The sequence below is a fragment of the Anomaloglossus baeobatrachus genome, chromosome 4, assembly GCF_048569485.1.
Source record: "Anomaloglossus baeobatrachus isolate aAnoBae1 chromosome 4, aAnoBae1.hap1, whole genome shotgun sequence".
NCBI classification, from domain to species: Eukaryota; Metazoa; Chordata; class Amphibia; order Anura; family Aromobatidae; genus Anomaloglossus; species Anomaloglossus baeobatrachus.
In genome coordinates, this window is record NC_134356.1 from 485,684,682 (window position 1) to 485,709,824 (window position 25,143).

The 25,143-nt window shown below is 42.7% G+C and overlaps 1 protein-coding gene across 1 annotated transcript in view; it reads right to left on the bottom strand.

The window, feature by feature from the left end:
- Positions 1–25,143, bottom strand: part of UNC13C (unc-13 homolog C) — a 1,075,146-nt gene that overhangs the window by 147,181 nt on the left and 902,822 nt on the right. Inside the window, exon 29 of the mRNA XM_075345771.1 lies at positions 1,418–1,474. Within this exon, the coding sequence (XP_075201886.1) occupies positions 1,418–1,474 (57 nt within the window). The remainder of the gene's footprint in view (positions 1–1,417; positions 1,475–25,143) is intronic.

A 25,143-nucleotide genomic window follows, 5' to 3' on the forward strand; every position in this document is an offset into this window, starting at 1 on the left:
CATCAACCTCATCTGCTGGGGCAAAGATGGGCGGCCCCATACACATTAGACTGTTTTCTAAACCTGCCAATATTTTAGTCCTCTCCAGTGGAAGACTAGAAGAAAATAAAGAAAGGAAAGAACAAAAATTAAAAATGTGCAATGGTGGGAAGGGACAAATATCTTTATATTTTAACCTCCTAATAAAGTTTCAGAATGGTGATATAAAGTTGAAATATTATAGTGATTTATGATGATTTAAAGAGAATCTGTCAGTAAGATCCACCCTCTACCTGCCCTCAAACTGCACATAATGACAGGCAGGTCTTTGAAATGTAAATCCATCTACACCCATAAATCCTCTATCTGTTCCTGAATTCCCAAGTGATTTGTGATGTCATTCATATGCAAATGAGGCATTAAGTGGCATGAGAGAGCAGTTAAGGAGCCACTGCCTTTCAAGGTTGTTTACCTGCCCAACTTCATTTGTGACATCAGGTGTCAGCAAGCAAATCTGATGGTGAGCTGGTGCTGAGCAGAGAAATAACATCAAGTGACAATGACTTCTTAAAGAGGCCCTTTAACCAATTATTTTTTTTTGTTGAGCCGGATGATGTTATAGTAGCTGCAGAGTTGAATAAAAAGCTGTTTTGTTTTGGTTTTTTTGCTTCTTCATTGCGAAGATATTAGCAATCAAATATTTGGCCCTTAATGAGTTAACTTTAGTAATATTAAAGTAGGAGTTATTGTTTTCACTGGGGCCTTTACTTCTCCCCATATGAGTTACTATCTGATGACACTAGCTTGGATTTAACAAAAGTTCATGCGTAACCGTGATTATAATTTTTATCTCATATGAAGCCAAAGCTCTCAACTGAAGAAGAGGGGAAGGAGACAGAGGGAAAACAAGCAGGTGTACTTAAATGTTTGGCCCCGCCCTGATGCACCGAGTGCCTGTACTTGGTTTGAACAGTCATTCTGCTCTTACAGAGACTCTTTAAGATAGACAAAAAAAACAAGTTATCATTTCCACATTATAGCAACTTTGACACTCTACCAATCACTTTGGAAGACATTGATTAAATAATCAAGGAATGTCAAAAAGTGGGAAAACTTTTTTAAATATTAAATTAAAAACAAAACTAGCACTATGATGGGGGAAAACAAAGATATGGGAAAACAAATCAGATTATTACAATTTTATATGTCTATAATGAAAGCTCAAGATTGGGGTCCTTGATGATCTGCTCGTCGTCTGACATTTTGTACCGGAAGGCTGAAAGTGACACTTACTGTGTTACATAATAGCAAAATCCTTTTCTCATGCTGACTTCTTGTATCAGAAAGAATAGTGACAAGGCAGAGATTACAATGAGACATGAATAGTGAAGGATAAAGTTATGTGGCAGGTGATTAACTATTGATTTAGCAGTATTACCTTTAATTTAGACAACTGTCCAAGGTCTTTAGCTGCACTGAAAATCATCTGAGCCCCCTGCAGAAAATAAAGACAACAGATTTATTATATAAATAAATTCAAAGGAAACAGTCATGAATATTAATACTGTCACATCTAAATGGTATAATTGAGGCTCAGGAACAGCATGCAGAGTTTAAGGACTGTTTAATTAATATACAGCAATGTTTGGAGAAATCGCATTAACTTTCTGCAGCATGCGTTCTTTGTTCTAAATCATTCCGGTATCACAAGATGAAATAGAAACCTTTTCATGAAAGAACAATTCATTCACCTTTGTTCCCACATTTGTAAACGATAAAGTAAAAATTGGAATGATTTCGTTTGTAAGGAGTATGAATGATTAATTAGAGAAAAGTTCATTATCACCCTCCAAATTCATTTGGGAGCAGAAGGAAGAGATGGCTCTTGAGGCCACTAAACTTTTCAAGTTACAAATCAGTCACTTGCACAATAATGTACTGTATAACATGTGAACAAATAATAACTATATATACTTAATTAGAATGATTCCATCATTTCTTCCACCCATGCCTTTTGTTATGTAATTTGTGACATCCAACATCTCTCTAACAAAAGTATTAAGTAGTAGTGGCTGCTGTCCCGGCCCATGTACGGAAATGTTGGCAAACGTTGCGTTTAAAAGGTGCTTTACACGCTATGACATCGCTAGTGATAGCTAGTGATGTCGTGCACGATAGCACCCGCCCCCGTCGTTGGTGCGACATGTGGTGTTTGCTGCCGTAGCGAACATTATCGCTACGGCAGCGTCACACGCACGTACCTTTTCAGCGACGTCGCTGTGACCGCCGAACAATCCCTCCTTCAAGGAGTCACTAAGCGGCCGCCCAATAGAAGCGGAGGGGCGGAGATGAGCGGCCTGAATATCCCGCCCACCTCCTTCCTTCCGCATTGCCAGTGGACGCAGGTAAGGAGATGTTCGTCATTCTTGCGGTGTCACACATAGCGATGTGTGATGCCGCAGGAACGACGAACAACCAGCGGCATGCACCACCAACGATATTATGAAAAGGAGTGATGTGTCAATGATGAACGATTTTTGACGTTTTTGCAATCGTTGATCGTCGCTCTTAGGTGTCACACGCTGCGATGTCGCTAACGACGCCGGATGTGCGTCACTAACAACGTGACCCCAACTATATATTGTTAGCGATGTCGCAGTGTGTAAAGCACCCTTAAGTCTCTTAATGTGGTAGAGAACAAGTTTGAAATTGGAAAGACATACATGTTGGTTAACATTAGAGCTGCTACGGTATTAGTACAGATGCAATAGCCTAATTATAAGGTCCCTATTATTCCTGGCATAGAGGCAAGGGTACTGTGATGGTGGCTGACCCGTATATAAGTAGTGCTCTTGGCTTGTACTCATTTATGGACACTCTATATCTGGCCTATGGTGTTACTGTATTTACATTTGTTTTAGAAGCTGTGCTATTGGTTTTAATGACTAGCAATTTCATTATGGCACTTTTTGACACTATTAATGTACACACAAATCTGTAAAAACTCTGTTGGGGATGATATTGTTACACATAAGTACTTCCAAAACTTTAATTTGAATTTCTTTCCTTGGGGAATGCTGTGATTAGCTTAACAGTATAATTGTATGATTGATCACTCATTTGTATGCCCCATTTTCAGCCACTGTTGTGCTTGACAACAATGTATGCACAATTCCATTTGAATTTTGCCACATCAATTTATCTGTATGCTCATCTATAATAGCCTACTGTGATCACTACTGGGCACACAGGCAAAATACAGCATTGGCTTGAGTGTATTATCACAAATATGTATGGTGAGGAAAATTAGATATAGAGCAGAGATGAGTGAATTTGTTGAAAAAAGGTTCGCCAATCTCAAATTTGGACGAGCCTTGGCTTGTTCGGGTCAGGATCGGATTCACGAACACTTTTCTCAAAAATTGCCAAAGTTTGGCTTTGTTCGGTAACTGCTTGTGTTTACACTATTGCAGAAACCATCCACTTCTGGCCCCACCACATTCATATCAAGTATTGGAATGGCTGTGGTTGGCAAGGGAAATCACTGTAAACAAAAAGGAAGCATAATGGTTAAAGCAAGACAAACCAGTCTCGCACAGCTGTAACAATACTTCCGGGTCCGCTCATTAACCCTCATACATATTCACTGCTTCACCCGTCCACTGGCAGTACCAACGTCTGTGATTAGTTGCAGTCAGACTGCACCCCCACACTGTGTGATAGCATCTGTGATTTGTTGGAATCACACACGCTATCTGCATTCCCTGATGGAGTGTAACAATAATTAATTAAAAAAAATTGGTGTAGGGTTCCCCGTACATTGATACCCAGCGCAGATATTGCAGACGGCTAATGGCTGCAGTACCCATCCATGTGCTTATCTTGGCCCTATGTATGAAAATAAGAGGGACCCTATGTGGCATTTTTTTAAATTATTTAGGTCACAGGTGGCGTACCTCCACCTGTGATCTCAGATAAACTGAGTAATTTCACTGCTCACAACTAAGTCAGTCTGCACCTGAAGCCACAGCATGCGGTACTGTTCTGTGCTCGTGCGCTGTGACTTCAGTATGTAGCAGAGCCAGGATTGTTGTGGGACATTTTGTGTCTAACATCGGAACTGGGTGTTTGTGGTTAAAACATTGGAGAAAAAGAGACTTTTTTAGTATTTTATTTCACATAAAGGATTTTTTTGGTGTTTGTGTTTATTTCTTTTAACTTACAGATTAGTAATGGGGCGTCCCATAGACGCCTCCCATTACTAATATAGGGCTTAGTGACAGCTGTGAGCTGTCATTAACCCCTTATATTACCCTGATTGACACCACACCAGGGCAATGGGATGAGGCCAGGTAAAGTGTCGGGTGTTGTAAATGTTAGTTATGTTTTGGCTCCTGGGAGGCCCCCTCGGGTGGCCAGGAATGGTTTGGACTTGGACCAGGTGTGTTGTGCAATGGGCGTTTCCTTTGCTAACTCTCTGCTTATTTAAATCCTGGTCTGATAGCAGGCTATGCCGGATGTCAGTTGTTCTTTGTATCACCAGCCTGCTTCATTCTGCTCCACACCACATCTACCCCAGATAAGTGCTTGCTTTTTATTTATTGTTTGGTTCTTTTGCTCTTATCTGGGTTTGTCATTTGCTGTGATTGTTTTCAGTTTATTTGCATGCAGGGATTTGTTGCTTGGCTGGGGAACTCCCTGCAGTTCTGTTTGGAGTATAGCTCCTTTGGGTCCATGTGTTTGTGGCTTGTTGAATTTGTTATGATTCTTGTTTTCTGTTCATTGGTATGACAAAAGCACCTGGTATAGGATCTGCGGGCCTTTTTGTGCTGTCAGGAATTTGGAATTTTGCAGGGTTTTACTCTGGCCACCATCAGTCCCTTTCCTGTCCTTTCCTATTTTAGTCAGTGGGGGCCTCACGTTTTGCTAATCCTGTCATCTATCTGTGTATTGTGTTTTTCCTATATCACCGCAGTCTCTGAATGTGGGGGCTTGCTATTCTTGTCTATTTCCTGAGGCAGAGATGTATTCATCTTTCCTTCCTTTAGGATAGTTAGTTCTCCGGCTGGGTTCGCGGTGCACAGGATGTTAGTTCACCCCTCGGCTACTTCTAGTTGTGATGGTTAGTAAGGGGATGGCGGCCAGATTAGTTGCCAATACTCTTGTCACCTTTTACCAATGATTTGTGGTGGTCTTCCATGGTCCGGATCATAACAGTCGGGATTGTCGCATTTAATTGATGCAACAATTCTGGAGGCTGCTGACTACTATTTTTAGGATGGGTGGGCCAATAACCATGGGCCTCTCCAGCCTAAGAATACCAGCCCCTAGCTGTAAGCTTTATCTTGGCTGGGTATCAACATTGGGGGAGGGAACTATGCGCTGCTTTTTTTAAATTATTTATTTAAATAACTTAAAAAAGTTACATGGGGTCCCTTATATTTTGTTACACAGCCAACATAAGCCGATGGCTGGGGGCTGCAGCCTGTAGCCATCTGCTTTATTTGTGCTGGGTATCAATATACGGGGGACCCAATACCAATGTATTTATTTAATTTTACACTCCATTAAAGAACTCAGATAGCGTGTGTGATTCCAACCAATCACAGATGCCGTCACACAGGTTGGAGGCACCATCTGACTGCAACTAATCAGATACGCTGGGACTGCCAGTGGGTGGGGAAGCAGTGATTATCTATGAGGGTTAATAATCATACCCGGAAGCTATGTGACAACCAAGTGGGAGACTTGGTAAGTATCATGGTCCTGCTTTAGTCCTTATTTTCTTTCTTTTACAGTCCCCTAGCCCCTAATAACACCAACCTCTTTACCCCTTACTAACACATACATTTCAACTCCCATTGAATTCAATGGTGTTCGAATATGTTTGTCGAGCTGTTCGGTGGACATCAGGAAAGTCAATGAACACTAACCGGACCTTGACGGGTTCGCTCATCTATTGCAAGGATGGAGTTATAATGATGCTTTAATCAGAAAAGGTACCTTAACAGAACTTACATATCTTATAGCTCCAAAGATTTTATAGTACTCATATAATTTGAAAACGTTTTGTATTCAGTGTCATCGACCTATGCACTTGACCTGTACTATTCTACCTACCTCCTCCTCAACCTTACCGCAATGCCTATTGTAGCCATAACCCATCTCTTCAACTTAGTATTAACCCCAGGTGTCTTTCAAACATGCCATCAGTACATCCATCATGAAAAAGATAGCACCTGACACAAACTCTATATCAAGTTATCACTATTCTCTATGCCTCAAAACTATTTGAGCAGAAAACCCAGCTTGAACTAGAAAACATCATAACTCACTAACCACATATGTAGCTTCATTCCTTCCCATACTACCTTCTCACCCTATCCTCTTTCTGTTGGTGTCAAGGATATGTCCTGGGAGCTCTATTTCTCGCCACTTAAACCTTTTGCTTGGGACAACTCGTGAAGTCCCATGACTTCCAGCATCACCTATATTCTGATGAAACTCCTATTCACCTCTCTGACCAAGATGTCTGCTGTCCGGAAACCAAGATTGCCAATCAGCTATACCCTTCTTCTTTTGATTACACTTTCTAAAATTCAATGTGGCGAAACTGAACTCATCATCTTTCCTCCATCTCCTCTAATCCTATCTATCAGTAAATTAGATTATACTTTCCTCCATACCACAAGCCTGCTGTTTGGGTTTAATCCTTGAATGTGCTCTGCCCTTGAAATCACACATCCATACCCATACCACCTCAACTAATGCCATACCCTTCTCTGTGGCCTTCCATCTAACAATCTCACAAGCCTCCGATCTATCCATAACTCAGCTGCCCAAATAGTACATTTCTCTCACCACTACTTCTCTGCCTCTGTCCAATCCTTTCACGGTCCTCCAATGAGTCAATCTAGTTAAAAATATTAACATGATAAACAACATTGTCCATAATCTGTTTCCTTATACATCTAAATACTAATTGTTTGATACTTCATCACATGTAATCTTCAGTCTTCTCAAGATCTACTTCTTTTTTTGGCCCTTGTATGTTCCTCACAAAACAATCTCCAAAATTTCTCCCGCGCATACCCCATCCTCCGGAACTCACTATCTTAGATTATCAGATTGTCTTCCAGAATTGAAACCTTGATGCACAACCTGAAAACTCATCTCTTCAGGAAAGCCTAAAATCTGCAATAATCTCACTGCCACCTCATTTCTACCTGAGCTGTTTCAATTCCCTAACTACTGACTCCTTACCCAAAACCTTCCAAATCATAAACCCATGAGTGCACTGTCCTCTCCTTCACTGTAACAGTCTGTTACTGATCATTTACTTATTGCTTATTTTATTTTCATTTACTATATGTACTATTTGTGTAAACTCTCTTCATATTTAAAGCACCCCGAAATTAAAATACATTAAAAACCTCTATTTGACTGAAAAATACATGTATAAAACTCTGATGAAAACACAGCCTTATCAATCTCCAAGTGACTTCAACCTATCTGGCTAAAGAAAAATGGATGGTAACCAGTAGTAAATAACATTGGCAATTGGGTGTACGGGTCTAATTTAGGCCTATTACAAGAAAGTACGCAAACATTTTTTTACAATGCACACTCTGTGAGACAGACAGTTGTGTTAAATCTTGTGGATTATAGATATTTTTCCATTGAGATTTAAACAAAAATTACTTTAATATTTCACAATACAGAGAACACACTTTCTTTGATACTCAAGCCCTGGCTTCATGATTTTGGTTTACTAGCAAAATTTGCACTGAGGCGTTTGCCCTCTTTGATTGCGGTGTGTGAAGAATAAAACAAATGACTGCTACTAAGGTGCTCTTACTACAGTATGTATCAGATTAAGCACTTCATTCACACTCAGTAACTATACAGGCAAAGTACTTCCTTATCTTACTTGAAGCTTTGGATTATTATTCACAGACTCACATGACCAATCATTTTTTTCAATGTGATTAAGCACTGCAAGCAGATTAAGCCTTTTTCTATCCCAATGTAAGAAGAGCTGTGCACTCTGACCTCCTATCCCCATACTGGAAAGCCTAAAATGGCACTGCTTGGCCAGCCTCTAAATTTTATATTGACTGTAATAGTCCTCTCTGATTAGCTAGGCTAAAGGCTGCTTTACACAATACAATTTCTTGTGCAATCGCATTTGCGATCGCACCCGCCCCCATCGTTTGTGCGGCACGGGCAATTTGTTGCCCGTGTCGCACAATGCTGTAACCCCCCGTCACACGTACTTACCTTCCAAATGACCTCGCTGTGGGCGGCGAACATCCACTTCCTGAAGGGGGAGGGACGTTCGGCGTCACAGCGACGTCACACAGCGGCCGGCCAATAGAAGCGGAGGGGCGGAGATGAGCGGGACATAAACATCCCGCCCACCTCCTTCCTTTCGCATTGCCAGCGGGACGCAGGTAAGCTGCAGTTCATCATTCCCGGGGTGTCACACGGAGCGATGTGTGCTGCCTCGGGAACAATGAACAACCAGACGTTCGTTTTTTAGAAAATGAGCGATGTGTCAACGATGAACGAGAAGGTGAGTATTTCAGCTCGTTCACCGTTGCACGTAGCTGTCACATGCTACGATATCACTAACGATGCCGGATGTGCGTCACTTACGTGAACGAGGAGAAATACTCACCTTCTCCTTCATCGTTGACACGTCGTTCATTTTCAAAAAAATCGAACGTCCGGTTGTTCACTGTTCCCGAGGCAGCACACGTCGCTCTGTGTGACACCCCGGGAACGATGAACATAGCTTACTTGCGTCCCGCCGGCAATGCAGAAGGGAGGAGGTGGGCGGGATGTCTACGTCCCGCTCATCTCTGCCCCTCCGCTTCTATTGGCCCTGCCGCTGTGTGACGTCGCTGTGACGCCGAACGTCCCTCAACCTTCAGGAAGTGGATGTTCGCTGCCCACAGCGAGGTCGTTTGGAAGGTAAGTACGTGTGACAGGGGGTTACAGCATTGTGCGACACGGGCAAGAAATTGCCCGTGCCGCACAAACGATGGGGGCGAGTGCGATCGCAAATGCGATCGCACGAGAAATCGACACATGTAAAGCAGCCTTAAGTCCACGCAGCCATGCCTGATGGCATCAACTGAGTCACTTAGTCTTTAGAAGGATGAAATGGCATTGGGAATTTATTTCTTGTGATTCTTGTATATTGAGTTGCAGAGAGTTTGAAATCACATGGACGTGTGACTTTAAAAAAATTCAGCTTGAAGTTGATCCTCCTTGCACTATACACTCATCCATAGTAATAAGTATTTATTTGCTTTTATTTTAAGCAGTAGTTTCAGTCTTCTATCTTATTTTTGTATATAATATTATTTTCAACCCATATGTTTAAAGGGACTCTGTTAGTAGGTTTCTGCACTGTAATTTGAAGACATCATGTTGTAAGAGTTAACACAGAGAATTCAGCCCTGCATCTCTTATCACAAAGTCTGTTTTTGTTTATCTGCAATGTTAGTTTAAGTCTCTTAGCTTTATCATTAGTGGGTCTGAGGAGCAGGTGAGGTGTAGAACAACTCTGCCCCCCTGTGATTAGCAGCTTCTGTCTATGGAAATGTACAATGAAAGCCTGGTGTGGGTGAGGGCAACTGTATGGGCTCTGCTACATGCAAAATCTAAAATATTGGATTGTATCAAAATGGCTGCACCCAGTAATCTAAGTTGTATATAATTGGATTTAGGGCCTCTTTGCCTACACAATGCTGCTCTCAGATGAGGTAGCAAAAACCTGCTGACAGATTCCCTTTAATATTGTGTTTTTCTACTTCAATACAAGTCATGAATATCCTAGTTGAAACACTGAAGAAAAGACAATACACCTGACATTTACATTTCCTGTATTTCTCTAATCTCGAAAAAAGTTTGAGCAATTGGGTCCAGAATCTTTCTATATTCAAAAATGTAGAGGTTAATAACCAAGCTGAAGAAGAGGATGAACTGGCCTTTCATTTGTAGCTATAACAGCAATTGAGTAAGAAATCATGTCTTCAAGGCTGCGGAAAGCTATTATCATATTCTATTTATTTATTAGCCCCTATTTATATATTGTAATGCTATTTAATAACCTTGTAGATATATAGTACACCTATCTCATTTTTCTGCTCACTTAGTGATACTGGAGCAATGTTTAATTCTAACTGTTAAAGCTTTCAATTTAATACTAAAATGCTACTTATATAATTTAGCTGCATCACCCCACCCACAAATAGCTATTAACTAAATGTAGCTAGGATAAATAGACAGTAAGTGATGCCAAGATCTGTCAGGATAGTGCAAGCCGTTACTACCCATTTTGTGTTAAACAACCATCTGCTTATCTTCCCACTACAGTGAAATACTAACGTGTTATATCACAGTTACCCTAAGACCTATAATTATAAGAGTTTTTTGGCAGGGTAGCAAGGAACAATCCACATGGCTTTGTAATAAAACAGATGATAAAAATATCCATTTTTCATCTGCATTAGAAAGATCTATAACACTTGCTGCATACAAGATCCAGGAAAAAATATTATGGGCTAAATAGGTAAAATGAAAACTTATCTTGTATAGACATGGAGATTGGTAATTACACTGTGTCAATCTTACTCAGGAGTAAAAGTTCTAAATTAATGTCATTTGCTAATGGCTCTTTTTAGGCTGGAATCACATACTCATCTCAATAATGTTTTGCCATTTTATGCATATTTGATGGATATATTGATAGATCCTGAGCAATTCTGTGTGATTGACAGTGATTCACAAAATATGACTTTCATAAAGTACCGTATTTGACACCTGTTTTGTTAAAAGGGCTTCATAGCAACAAACTTGGGGGTTCCCCCATTGATCAGTCATAAAGACTTGTGCACACAACATTGTTTTCAGGTGAATTCTGTCCCAAATTTGCCTGTACGAAGCAGTCCCATCAACATTTTAATCCTCTCTCTCTTTTATATATATATATATATATATATTTATATATATTTATATGTATAAAAAAAAAAATATATATATATATATATATATGTTTAAAAATATATATATATACACTGTATATATGTATATATATTTATTTATTGATATATATACTGTATATACTGTATATTGCAATCATCATATTATATAGAACTATGCAGATATAATTGCTCATGTTGTCCTTCTACCCAGTTAATTCTTCTGTTTTCCATTAGGCTTCTGACATTATATGATTAAATAATGACTAGCTGAATCCTAAGCTTCACATAAAAACAGGAAGTCCTGCTTCCCTGCATGAGTCTCTGCAAAAGTCACAGACAAAAGGGGATGAGGGAGTGGCTGGGTCAAGAATTGAAGAGGGTAATGATTCATGCAGGGATAAGAGACTTCCTATTTCTAAAAAAAAGTTTGTTTAAAAGAACTGAGAGTCCTCAGTGGTTGATACCTTTTAATGGCTAACTGAAAAGATGGTAATAATAGCAAGCTTTCAAGACTACGCAGGTCTTTTCATCAGGCTTAGTATAACACAAAATCTGAAGAGTCACATACAGTATTTATACACAACAGGACATAGAATGGAGCAGTAAAGAAGACAAGTTATGTGAAGCAGAACTATCACTATGGCAAGGGGGCAAACTGTTGTGGCCATAAATATTGCTGTAGTTCATAGATAAGCAGTGTGAAAGTTTTATTGTCCTCTGATTGGGGTCTGGTCCGGGCTGTGATGCCCCCATTTTCAGATAGCCATTAAAAGGTATCAACCACTGAGGACTCTCAGTTCTTTTAAACAAACTTTTTTTTATCTCTACTGGTTAACACGGTACAAAGATATATTTTTCCTGTTTCTATGCATAGTAGAGAAAAATATCAAAAAAATTACTGGGTATAAGGGCAAAATGAGCAATTGTAAGTACACAGGGCCATAGAATGTAATGATTGCAATACATTAAGAGGATAAAAACTTTGATGGGAATGCTTCTTTATCCCCTTCACAACCTTGTGATTTTCCATTTTTGTGCTTTAGGTTCCTCCCTTCTTCTAAGAGCCATAACTTTTTTATTTTTACGCCAATATAGCTGTTTGAGGGCTTGTTTTTTGCAAGATGAGTTGTACTTTTGAAATGCATAGTTTATTTTACCATATAGTGTACTAGAAAATGGGAAAAAAAATTCCAGGTGTGGTGAAATTGCAAAAATTCCATAACTGGATTTTGGGATTTTATTTACCATGTTCACTGTATAGTAAAACTGACATGGCAGTATGATCTCCAGGTCACTACGAGTGAGTAGAAACTAAACATGTATAGTTTTGGTTTTTTTATTTAAATGGTCAAAAAATTGAGAATCTTCTGAGAACCAAAACATTTTTATTTTTCGGGATCTGGGGCTAAGTCATGGCTTATTTTTTGGGCCCTGAGCTGATGTTTTCACTGGTACCATTTTGGGGTAGATATACTGTTTTTATCACCTCTTAATTAGTGATGGGCGAACCCCTCGATGTTCAGGATCGGGAGCCTTGCCCAAACGTTTTGTAAAGTTCTAGTTCAAGTTCTGGGATAACACAAACTTGCATCTGAACACCAAACTTGGACTTTACAGTTATGGGATCGGGCGGGGCTGTAAAATTAAGAATATAGTTAATAATAATCATTGTCATTATACTTACAGGTCCCGTGATGCATCCTACAGACCAGCTCAGCCGCTGTCTTCTGGCCGCTTCTGCTTCTGGGTCCGAACATTGCAGTGCCCCCCTGTAACCACCACTGACTTAAAGGACCTTCCATGATGTCATAGCCATGTGACCAGTCTGGTGTGAATGTTGTACAGACATTGGGTTACAGAGTGGTCGCATGGATATGATGTCACAGAAGGTCCTATAACCCACGAGGTAACAACATTCACACCAGACTAGTCACATGGCTATGACGTCATGGAAGGTCATTGTAAGTCAGATGTTGCAGAGCTGAAGATGCTCGCCCACCTTTGGACTACGTCAGAGGGCATTTTTTTGAGTAATGAAGATGGAGTCCTAAATGTCTTCTGTTTTATTTCTAATAAAATATTTTTTCTCTGTGTTGTTTTATTTTACTGTTAAAATAATAGACAATAACAGACGCTGTCACAGAGTGGGCATCTGTGACTGGATGCTGGAGTAACCTGAAACCAGTCCATACATTCTAGCATCTAAAATGTATGGGCATATTCCAGGTTACTCCAGCAGCCAATCACAGATGCCTATTCTGCATGACAGCGTTTGTGATTGGCTGTTGGGTTTCTCACACATATAGTAGTGTAAAAATAAATAAATAAAAAATATGTAGAGCTCCATGGTATTTTTGATTCTCAGCACAGATAAAGCCTATGGGCTGCCATCCCCCATCTGCCTGGCTTTACCTTGGCTGGCAAACAAAATACAGGAAGGCCATTATTTTTTTTTTAATTATTTAAAACAATAATAAAAGAAAAAAATTGTGGGGCGCCTGCCGTATTTTGCTCTCCAGTAAGGCAAAACCTGGAAATACATGAAGCCGACCCGCTCCTGTCGGGAGAGTGTGCGCTGCACTGGGTTATGCAATGCGAGACTCGCATAGTGACAGTCAAAATTCAATCGAGTGCATGAGCCATGGACGTGGGTGAACCCTGACGTCACTGAGAACATGGCCAAAAACAGCCGAAGACTGCTGAGTGACACGCAGTGCAATGAATACCCCCGGAATTTAACAGGACCTTCCATGGCGTCATAGGCATGTGACCAGTCTGTAAGCCAATGTCTGTACAACATTCACCAACATTCACACCAGAGTGGTCACATGGCTATGACATCATGGAAGGTCCTTTAGTCAGTGGTGGCTACCCGGGGGCACAGCAATGATCGGACACGGAAGAAGAAGCGGCCAGGAGACAGAGTCTGCAGGACGTGTCACAGGACCTGTAAGTATAATCATAATATTTTTTAATAATGTGTTTTTTTTTTTTTTTTTTTTTTTACAGCCGCTGGACCCGAACTGGGCCTGAACTGTAACTCGAGCTTCCCAGGAAAGCTTGTGTTCGGGATCATGTGCACTTTACAGTTCAGGTTCGCCCATTACAACTCTTATTGCATTTTATTGCAATTTTGCGATGGCCAAGAAAAGTAATTCTGACATTATAACATTATTTTGTTACACTGTTTACTGAATGGATTAATTTACTTTAGATTTTGATAGACATCATACCAAATGTGTGTTTTTCTTTATTTTCTAATTGTTTTATCTCAATGGGTGAAAGATGGTCTTGATTTGAACTTTTGTGCTTCTTTTGTTTTTATTGTATTAATTAGTCCAATTAGAGGTCTTGAAGCTGTGATCATCCGATCGCTTGTTCTATACAGAGAAGTGCATCAGCATTGCCCTGTACAGCAGAAATCACAATCTCCTGTGAATGACAGCTTGCAGCCGGTGTTCAGAGGAATTGTGTCAAGACAGACACAGGGGTAATCATTGAACCCTTGGCTGTCATGAGAACCCATTGGCAATCTGCGATCACATCACAGGGCTGCCAATGGGAGTAGCGAATGGTGACTAAAAGAAGTTACCTGACCATTGTTCAGTTGTCTTCCCTTTGGAAAGTGCACATTATTTTATAAATAAAGTTTATTAAAAAGCCACCACAAAAATGACCAAAAAGATGCCCATTTTGCTGAAGTGTCTTTTACTTTAAAATCTCAGTGGCTACGCTGATGTCTAAAAGAAATGATGTGTATGTACCCTAATACAACAACCATATGTTCTTTGTCCACGCACATTCCAAAAATAATGCAACTAACTGCCCTGTAAAAAATGTATGCTCAAACAAGTCCCAAAAGTACTATTCCAATATTCCTCATGAATAACAAGTCTAACGCAAGTCAATGGGGAACACGTGCATTTTTCTTGCCGTGATGAATACTGGAATATGACTCGGTATTCGGTAGGCATTACTATTGATCCATCACTAATGGTAACACAACATACCATATAGGTTTTATGATAGTAAAGACATTCAACTATATTTTTTTCTAATTTAAATTTTATATTTACTGCACAAAATTTGATAAATATACATATTGCCCATTTATTTTTAAAGTGAACTTTTTATAGGTTGTCATTTTATTATTTCAAGAAATGTTAGCAGTCTCATTCATAAGGTTGTCTACAATTAGACAAGCATACAGCAGATGCCTTTTTTTTATACCGTATTTTTCGGACTATAAGACGCACCGGACCATAAGACACACCCTGGTATTAGAGGAGGAAAATAGAAAATAAAATTTTAAGCAAAAAATGTGGTCATGACACACTGTTATGGGGCGAGGATCTGCTGCTGACACTGTTATAGGGGGAAAATGTCCCCAAATTCTCTGCTAAGGTACCCCATCCTGGTATATGCCCTTATCCTTCTATATACTTGCATCCTGCTATATACTCCCATCCTGCTATATACCCCCATCCTGCTATATACTGCCATCCTGCTATATGACCCCATCCTGCTATATACTGCCATCCTGCTATATACCCCTATCCTGCTATATACTGCCATCCTGCTATATGCCCCCATCCTGATATATACTGCCATCCTGGTATATATTCCCATCCTGCTATATATTCCCATCCTGCTATATACCGCCATCCATTCTGCTATATACCCCCATCCATCCTGCTATATACTCCCATTCATCCTGCTATATACTCCCATCCATCCTGCTATATACTCCCATCCATCCTGCTATATACCGCCATCCATCCTGCTATATACCGCCATCCATCCTGTTATATACCTCCATGCATGCTGCTATATACCCCATCCATCCTACTATATGGCCCCATCCTGCTATATACCCCCATCCATCCTGCTATATAGCATGTATCTTGTATCACACAAAAAAAATAAACGTCTATACTCACCTTTCCTTGCTTCATGCAGCATTGCTCCTCCCCCTGTCTGTGGCGGCAGCAGCGCCGCTAATCTGTGTGGAGCCGTTCCCCTGCAGCATTGCGATGTCCTGCTGGCTGCCGCCTGACCTGCGTGACTAGCGGCGACGTCATCGCTGTGCTCACCGCTCTCTACACAGATCAGCTGACCGGCAGACGAGAGGACATCGCGAAGCTGCAGGGGAACGGTGAGTATGCCGTACTGATTCACTGCACCCCGCGCTGATGATGATGCACGGGGGGCAGTGAATACAGCCGAACATGATCACTCCAGGCTGTAGTTGCCAGGGGTGATCACAGCAGGCTGTTTAATATGCGCGCACCCCCGGCCCATCATTCCGCCCACCTATCAGCGCTGGCTTCAGCGCTGAGAGATGATGGGCGGGATGATGGGCGTGCATAAGTAATGAGCGGGCCCACATGGTCACGGCAGGCTGCTACAGCCTGCTCGTGCCGCCGATGACCCGTTCCACTGCAGCACCCTCATTCCCGGCCGCAGCCCTATATTCAGACCATTAGACGCACCCCTCACTTTCCCCCAACATTTGGGGGAAAAAAAGTGCGTCTTATGGTCCGAAAAATATGGTAAACAGCACCAGATTTGTAGATGTGCTATGTTTCATTTTGAAGGTAAAGTGAAGTGAAGGATCCGACTTTGTCCGCAAAAGGCCCCCATGCCAGATGTATGTCTTGGCCCTACACACATACAGTGGGGGAAATAAGTATTTGATCCCCTACCAACCATTAAGAGTTCTGGCTCTACAGACCACAGACCATTTAGACGCTCCTAATAAACTTGTTACCTGCATTAAATGAAGAAAAAACAAAAAGTGCCTTTTTTGCAACATAGAAGCGGTTATATACAGGTTACAGGTATGTGTGCTCTATTATGGTTCTGCTTTTAACTTTATCTAGGAGGCCGCATGGCACATGAAATACAGAATGTAGAGTAGGACCCCCCTATTGAGATTTGCCGTGACGTTGGCAGGGGTGGCTCAAAAAATTGATCAATTATTTGCTAAAAATCTCATTTTTTTATTGTAGTACAGTTGGAATAAATCTGTGAATTTTCACTTTTTATATGATGCATGCCAATTTCAGATCGTGCTGGCTCCCCTCTCTCTGTTTGGTCGTAGTTATGCTACAAATTCTGGTGGCCGGTCACCACCATGCCATGCACGCCTGATTTTGGTTTGCTTTGTATTCCTCCTGTTGGTAGCTGTTCAGATTCAGTTACCTCACCCCTTTCCACAGGCAATGCTAATTAAGCACCATCTTGGATCTGGTCCGCCTTTATCAATGGTTGCTGTTTGGCACTGGGAGGATCAGTTCTGATATAGTCCTGGTATGGTGCAGAGCTTGCTCCACATGCTGGGACCTGGGCTGGTCTCTATCCACAAGTGCCTTTTTTGCAACATAGAAGCGGTTATATACAGGTTACAGGTATGTGTGCTCTATTATGGTTCTGCTTTTAACTTTATCTAGGAGGCCGCATGGCACATGAAATACAGAATGTAGAGTAGGACCCCCCTATTGAGATTTGCCGTGACGTTGGCAGGGGTGGCTCAAAAAATTGATCAATTATTTGCTAAAAATCTCATTTCTTCGTCGCTCCATTGGGAGACCCAGACGATTGGGTGTATAGCTACTGCCTCCGGAGGCCACACAAAGCATTACACTAAAAAGTGTAAGGCCCCTCCCCTTCTGGCTATACACCCCCAGTGGGATCACTGGCTCACCAGTTTTCGGCTTTGTGCGAAGGAGGTCAGACATCCACGCATAGCTCCACTGTTTAGTCAGCAGTAGCTGCTGACTATATCGGATGGAAGAAAAGAGGGCCCATATAGGGCCCCCAGCATGCTCCCTTCTCACCCCACTGGTGGTTTGTAAGGTTGAGGTACCTATTGCTGGTACGGAGGCTGGAGCCCACATGCTGTTTTCCTTCCCCATCCCCCTGAGGGGCTCTGAGGAAGTGGGATCTTACCGGCCCCAAAGCCCTGAGGCCGGGCTCCATCCACAGACCCATTGAACCTGCTGGATGTGGAGCGGGAGTGCCGTTCAGGGACATGGCCCTGCACCATTCAGGTACTCTGTGTCCCCGTACACACAGGCACAGCACACTCCAGACTTGCTGGGTGTGCTAGTGCGCCGGGGACAGTAAAGGGTTACAGTCACTGCAGCCTAGCTGAGTGACTTTATTTATTGGGAACTACCGCGCCGGACGCTCCGGGAGCGGCGGCGCGGCTGGGACTTGTAGTGCGCCGGGGACTTAGCGCCGACCGCGCTTTTACGGCGGCGGCGCTTATAAATCCAGTCCCCGGCTTTTGCGGCCTAGCTCAGCTTCGTTCCCGCCCCCACCCTGTCAATCAGGGTAGGGGAGAGACGCTGTACAATCAGCAGCGCCGAGGGCTGGAGCCTTATTTACATGCTCCAGCCCTCTCACTAGACACTGTGGGACGCCGGTTTCCCGCTCTGACTTGGGGCACGCCCACGGCCCGCCCCTACTCATACGAGCTGGAGAAGGACGCCGGCAGCCATTCCTGCAGCCCGAGCTGAGAGATCGGACTCTGGGCAAACAACAGGACTAGGGCGACCACACACCCGCTTATAGGCGGGCGGTAAGCGGCACCTGGGGTGCTGACACTAAATACCGCAGTTTTGTCTATTTGTATTTTAAGTACACTGCATAGGTCGCTATTTTGGGCTATATGCCCTCTTAGATGGCGACACATCAGCAGCAGGAAAGCATGGGTGCTAAGGCACAGGCTTTCTATGCTGCTTGTATTGCACGTACTGAAGTGTTCATGTGTATTTATGCTTGTATGCTATACACTGCACTGTACGGTCGCTAGTCTTGGCTATATTCGCCATAGAATGGCTAGACTACAGCAGCAGAAAAGCAAGGGTGCTGAGGCACAGGTTTTTTTCTATGCTGCTTGTATTGCAGGTGTTGCAGTGTTCATTTGTACTTATGCCTGTATGCTATACATTGCACTGTATGGTCGCTATTCTGGGCTATATTCCCCTAGATGGCTAGTCTACAGCAGCAGAAAAGCAGGCTTTCTATGCTGCTTGTATTGCATGTGCTGCAGTGTTCATTTGAACTTTATGCTTGTATGATATACATTGCACTGTACGGTCGCCATTCTTGGCTCTATAAGTCGGCAGCAGCATATAAGCAACACAGGCTTTCGATGCTGTTTTTGCTGCATGTGATACTGTTCCACGGCACTGCTCCCCATTGGGTGCAATGCTCCCCTGTAGCACTTGGTCAGCCGGGGTCTCTACTTGTCGTGGCCAAAAGAACCACCTCTCAACCCTGTCCAAGGACAGGGACGGAGTTGCAAGGGGATAGAGACTTGCAGTCCGGACAGGCCATGGGCAATCTGGATCATTGCTCCCTGGCCACCCTCACTTGGAATAAAATCGATGCTCCGGGGGGGGTCCCAGGAGGCTCTCTGTATGATGAGACAGACGTAGCTCATCAGGACTTTGATCCTGATATAGAAGGGTTAATAGTTTCTCTTTCTTCTTTATTAAAGATTTATTGTTATTAGTAAGTATATCTGATGGTAGTTCATAGTCATTATGGAGCCTACGGAATAAGAGACAGACTCAAGGATTATTATGGTTTCTAAATGTTCTTCTTATCTCATATGCATGACTCTACATTTTTGTTTTGCTAAAACTTAAAGGTCATATGAACAATTAGTAAAGTTCAGCTCGAAGTTTTTTTCTTTTTCTTTTGCAATATCACATTGATCTGTAAATGGTATAAATAAACTGTACTTTGATGAAATAAACAGAAGAAATTGATCATGCCCACATGGATGCTGGTCTTTTCTCTCCGAGCGCTCGATCTTGATTAGGTCTGAAGAGGCCTAACTCAAGAGGACCTCACTGGTGATCCCATAAGCTGACTTGTGACAAAACAGAACAGCTACAACAGTTTGGTGCCCAACGTGGAGCCGTGGCCAACCAGCCTATTCGGAAGAAGTTTTGGGGACTCTTGAGACAGTGAAATTTCAGCTGCAGCAAGGTGAGAAGCTTTATTCTTACACTTCATTTCACTCTCTCTGATTTCCCGAATATTCTGGGTAAGGCTGTACACACGGTTCAAGAACTCTGGCATCACCAGTGAGTATTGTTTTTTTCATGCATGTCTGAATGAGAGTTGAAATATAGAGTAATAAGATAATCTGTTGTCCGTCCATTAACTGATTGCATAGAGTGCATAGCACGGAATTTGGGATAGTCTCTGTATAATTGCATTTGCTGTGTTGCTGTGTTTTGTGTTTTTGTGGCAATACTCTGGTCTAGGGATATGTGTTCATAAGTGGTTTCATATTAATGCCTAGATAAAGTAGGGAGGCAATAGGTTGTTGTATATTGATGAGAAGCCTCTGAATAACAAAGTGACAAGTAATTGTGATAAGAGACTTGGTGAAATAATATGTATGTATAAGTCTAATGGTTATATGTCATACTGTGGACTGTGAAAAGATGTTCCGGTTGTGAAATGTCACAGGGCATAGCCATATAGAGTATTTGAGTGGATACCTGACATATGTATTTTTTCCCATCAGTATCAAGAGCGGTTTAGATAATTTTATTTGCATGTGAGGTTAACTGATCCTTGGAGGGTGTATTGTTACCTATGCTTCTGGAATCAATGAATGAGTAAGACAAGTGGTCCTGGGATCTGTCCTTATAGTGAGATATTGTGTGTTTCTTCCCCTCAAAATGGGGATGAAGGTTTTATAGTAAAGTAGAATATTAGTGCTGTGAAGGTATATAAGTGGTCTCAATTTTCTGCAGGGATTGTGTATTATACCAGTGGGTATTAGGATTGTGTTTTGGAAGCTGAATCTGAACGAGATAAGACTCTTGCTAAACAAACTGTGCGCTGGCTGACATTCTTTTGGGAGGGGTCAAGTGAACAGCTGCACGATTTTCTGCCCTCTGTGAGAAGTCAGCTCTGTTAATTGTTTTGGTTTAACTCTTACGTTTGTTGCTGAAATACTTTGTAAAGGACCAGCATGGAGTAGCCAAACTGCACACATCAGGTCAAGTGGGTTAGAGAGCCGTGTGGCCTTCCCACTTACATGGAGGTGGTCTAGCAGGTGAGAGGACTATCACACCTGGTCCTTCCTGCTTTAGTCATCTGGTCTATTGGGTGAGAGGTGTTTTTAACCCTTCCCAATACGCCCTACAAGTGTAGCAGGTGAGAGTGAATGCTGATTGAGCCTTCTTGCTACCACTTGAGAGCCCATTCTGACTTGCCAGGAGACGTGTGGCCTGTTAACAAGGTTCAGGGACACTGAGAGGGCATTTGCAGAAAGGTGGGCTGTGTGGGAATAAGTTGAAGCCATGGGCAACTTGTTCAGTGTGCAGCGTGGGGCTCCAGCAGGATCCAAAACAGCCAAACAGATAGTGCAAGAAAGAGAAGGCAAAGAAGCAGTGAAAAATGTCAGACCGATACTCAAAAAGGCAGACATGCCAGAGTACGGATGTTTGGATGTTGAGAAATGGCACAGATTCAGGGAAGAAAAGAGAGGTTGGATAAAAGACAAGAGGGTAGAGCAACAAGTAAATAAATGGTGTCGTGTGGCTGAAGAGGTGCAGCATTGTGGATATAAAGAGACCACAGCGGGAGATAAGGTGTATTATGAATGTTTTAATGCACCAAAAGCAGGAATTGTGACTGCTACCGCCCCCCCTTCTCATAAGCAGAAACCCAGACCAGATGAATGGACTTGTAAACATTGTAGTCAGAAAAACCCAGACTGGAGAGGTACTTGTGCTACATGTAATGTTACTCGCCCTAAGCGGATTGCACTAAATCCTGTTCGAACCAGATCACATGTGATGACAGAGGACGCTGACACTGAGACAGAGGTAGTGAAGGAATTGAGTTTTGCGGAGGAAGCTGACGGTGAGGAAAGGAAAGAACGCGCTGGGACCAGTACAAAAAAATCAGATACATCCCGACCGAGGAAGGTCACAAGAATCAGACAGACACAGGAATATTACCCCTGGAGCCCCTCTGACCAGCTAGCTATGTTGAAACAGTTACCTGACCCTGAAAACCAACCTTTCCCATTTTACAGGCAAATACAGACAATACAGGTGACTTATAAATGCACTTGGGCAGACCTCGAGAGTTTGGTGACTGCAAAAGCAGGTGACGTGCTGGGACACATAATTAAGACGCATACTGATATGATGAAGGAGCAATCATGGGTCATGGACGTTGAGTCTGAGAGGTCTGGAATGACGTACTGTGAGGCATTGAAAGGATGGGCTACAAAGAAACAAACAGAGCAGTCTGTACTGATGACTGACGTGACACAGCAAAAAGGGGAGAGTATAGAGACGTACTTTGGGAGGTTACAGCTGAAGTGGACAGACATGGGGTACAGTGCAAGAAACGACCTTGATATCAAAATATTGGTGAATGCATTCATTGACGGTATGAATAAGTTTTTACGAGAAGCAGTACAGACAGCCAGACCTGAGTGGAGAAACATGGACCCAACAGACCTTCTGCAAGTAGCTAAGGGGGTTGAACTGACAAAATGCAAGCGACCAGTTATGTATGCTAGAGCACAAGGAAGACAGTGGAAACAGAGGGGGGGGGCACCAGGTGACCGAGCGACCGTACAGTGCTGGAATTGTGGACAGAATGGACATTATGCCAGACAGTGCAAAAACTCCAAAAAGGAGAGTGAGCAGACTGATTTCCCTCCTCCCTTGCCTCTGACCTAGGAAACTGGCAACCCAGTGACAAATGTGTACCCTGTTTTCGTTCCCTCAGGACCTGGTCCCACCTTACTTACGACCATAACCATGCCAGGGGGGAAAGAGGCAGAATTTTTAATTGACACTGGGGCAGCCGGCACTGTGGTACATAAAGACCTGATAAAGCCAGATATGATCACTGACGAGACTGTGGAGTGTGTTGGGGTGGAGGGATTGGTGAGTGACGAGACTGTGGAGTGTGTTGGGGTGGAGGGATTGGTGTCTGAAACTCCCTTGACAAAACAGATGAAGCTGAGATTACAAGATAGCCAGGAAATTCTCACAAAGCTTATTGTTAGTGAAAACACTCCTATGAATTTGCTGGGGGCTGATGTGTTAAGTGCTATCCAGGCTACCATACAATACACCCCAGAAGGTATTACAGTCACAAGTCCCCTCTCTGACAAACACTTGTGCAAGATTGCAGCAATGGTGTACATGTCCAAATCTGCGAGAGTGTCCGATACCAGAACTAGTGAAGACATAGCAATGCAACAAGTTCCAGACATTGTATGGGCAAAGGGAAAAACTGATGTTGGTCGGCTTCCTATTCCCCCAGTCATGATAAAATTAAAAGAGGGCTCCACTCCTCCTTGTTTAAAACAGTATCCCTTAAGTCCAGCCAAATCAATGGCCCTGACCAGAGATATAAGAGAATATGTGGAAGCAGGGGCTCTAGTACAAAGGTCCTCCCCCTGTAACACTCCCTTGTATCCAATCAAGAAAAAAGGGCCCAAAGGTTCCCCTGACACATACAGAATGGTGCATGATTTGAGAGCTGTCAATGCTGTCACTGAGAGTGTAACACCAATTGTTCCAAACCCACATACCTTACTGTCACAAATCCCAGGGACCTCCAAATGTTTTACAGTAATTGATTTGGCAAATGCCTTTTTCTCAGTGCCTCTACACCCTGACTGTCAGTATCTTTTTGCCTTCACACATGAGGGGAAACAGTACATGTGGACAGTCCTCCCGCAAGGAGGAATGAATTCACCTACCATTTATTCTACAGCTATGGCAGGAATTCTGGAGCAACCGCCTCATCCACAGGTTACGCTATTGCAGTACGTGGATGACCTTTTGCTCTGCTGTCCAGACCAGACGTCCTGCAAGGAAGCCACAATTTCTTTGTTGTGTTTTCTGGCAGAGAATGGTTGCAAAGTTTCACGTGAAAAATTACAGTACTGTAAGCAAAAAGTAACATTTTTGGGTCACTGTATCTCTGAAGGTACGAGACACCTGACTGAGGAGAGAAAACAAGCAGTCCAAAATCTCTCCTTACCCAGGTCCCACCGGCAACTGCGCACCTTTTTGGGCTTAGTGTCATACTGCAGGCCTTGGATAAGGTCTGCCTCGCAAATGATGCAACCCCTCTATGATTGTCTGTCATCTGACCCCTTTGACCTCACTCAGGAAGCTATTGATTCCTTTCATTCCCTTAAACTACTCATTGTATCTGCCCCAGCCCTGGGTATTCCAAATTACGATCAACCATTTTTCTTGTTTTGCACAGAACAGGGAGGGCATGCGACAGCCGTCCTCACACAGCAACATGGTGACAAACAAAGACCAATAGCTTACTACTCAGCGCGATTGGACCCAGTTGTCAGAGGGTCACCCACGTGTGTCCGTGCTGTAGCGGCTGCTGCAGTACTGCTAGGGAAAGCTTGCGAGATCACATTGACATTTCCCTTAACAATTTACTCCCCGCATGACATCCATGCTATACTTGTGCAAGTCCAACCGAAACACCTGTCTATGGCCAGACAGCTCAGACTTGAATGTGCCCTTCTGATTCCTGAGTATGTCACCCTCAAGAGGTGTAATGTTCTGAATCCAGCCACCCTTTTGCCAGTAGATTCAGAAAAGGGGGAATTGGTGACAATGGTAGCAAGTGAGGATGAATACTTTGACATGACGCACGAGCATGACTGCATAGAGCTGATGAGTCAGGAGACAGCAGGTTTTCCACATGTCTATGATACACCTATTACTAATGCAGATTTTGAGTTTTTTGTAGATGGCTCCAGATACCACCTGGATGGGAGATTCTACACTGGATATGCAGTAGTATCCTCGCATGAGGTAATCCGAGCTGAACCACTCCCGCCGCACATGTCCGCGCAGGAGGCGGAGCTAACAGCGCTCATTGAGGCGTGTAGAGCGGGGTCAGGTAGGAAAATTAATGTTTATTCAGACTCAAAGTATGGATTTGGGATCTGTCATGATTTTGGCCCTATCTGGAGAAGTAGAGCTTTTCTTACGTCAGCTGGTAAGCCTATTAAAAATGCAGAATTGGTAAAACAGTTAATGGAGGCACTAATGTTACCAGTCCAGGTTGGCATCATTAAGGTGAAAGCACACACAAAAGGTGACTCACTGGAGGTAGCGGGCAATAG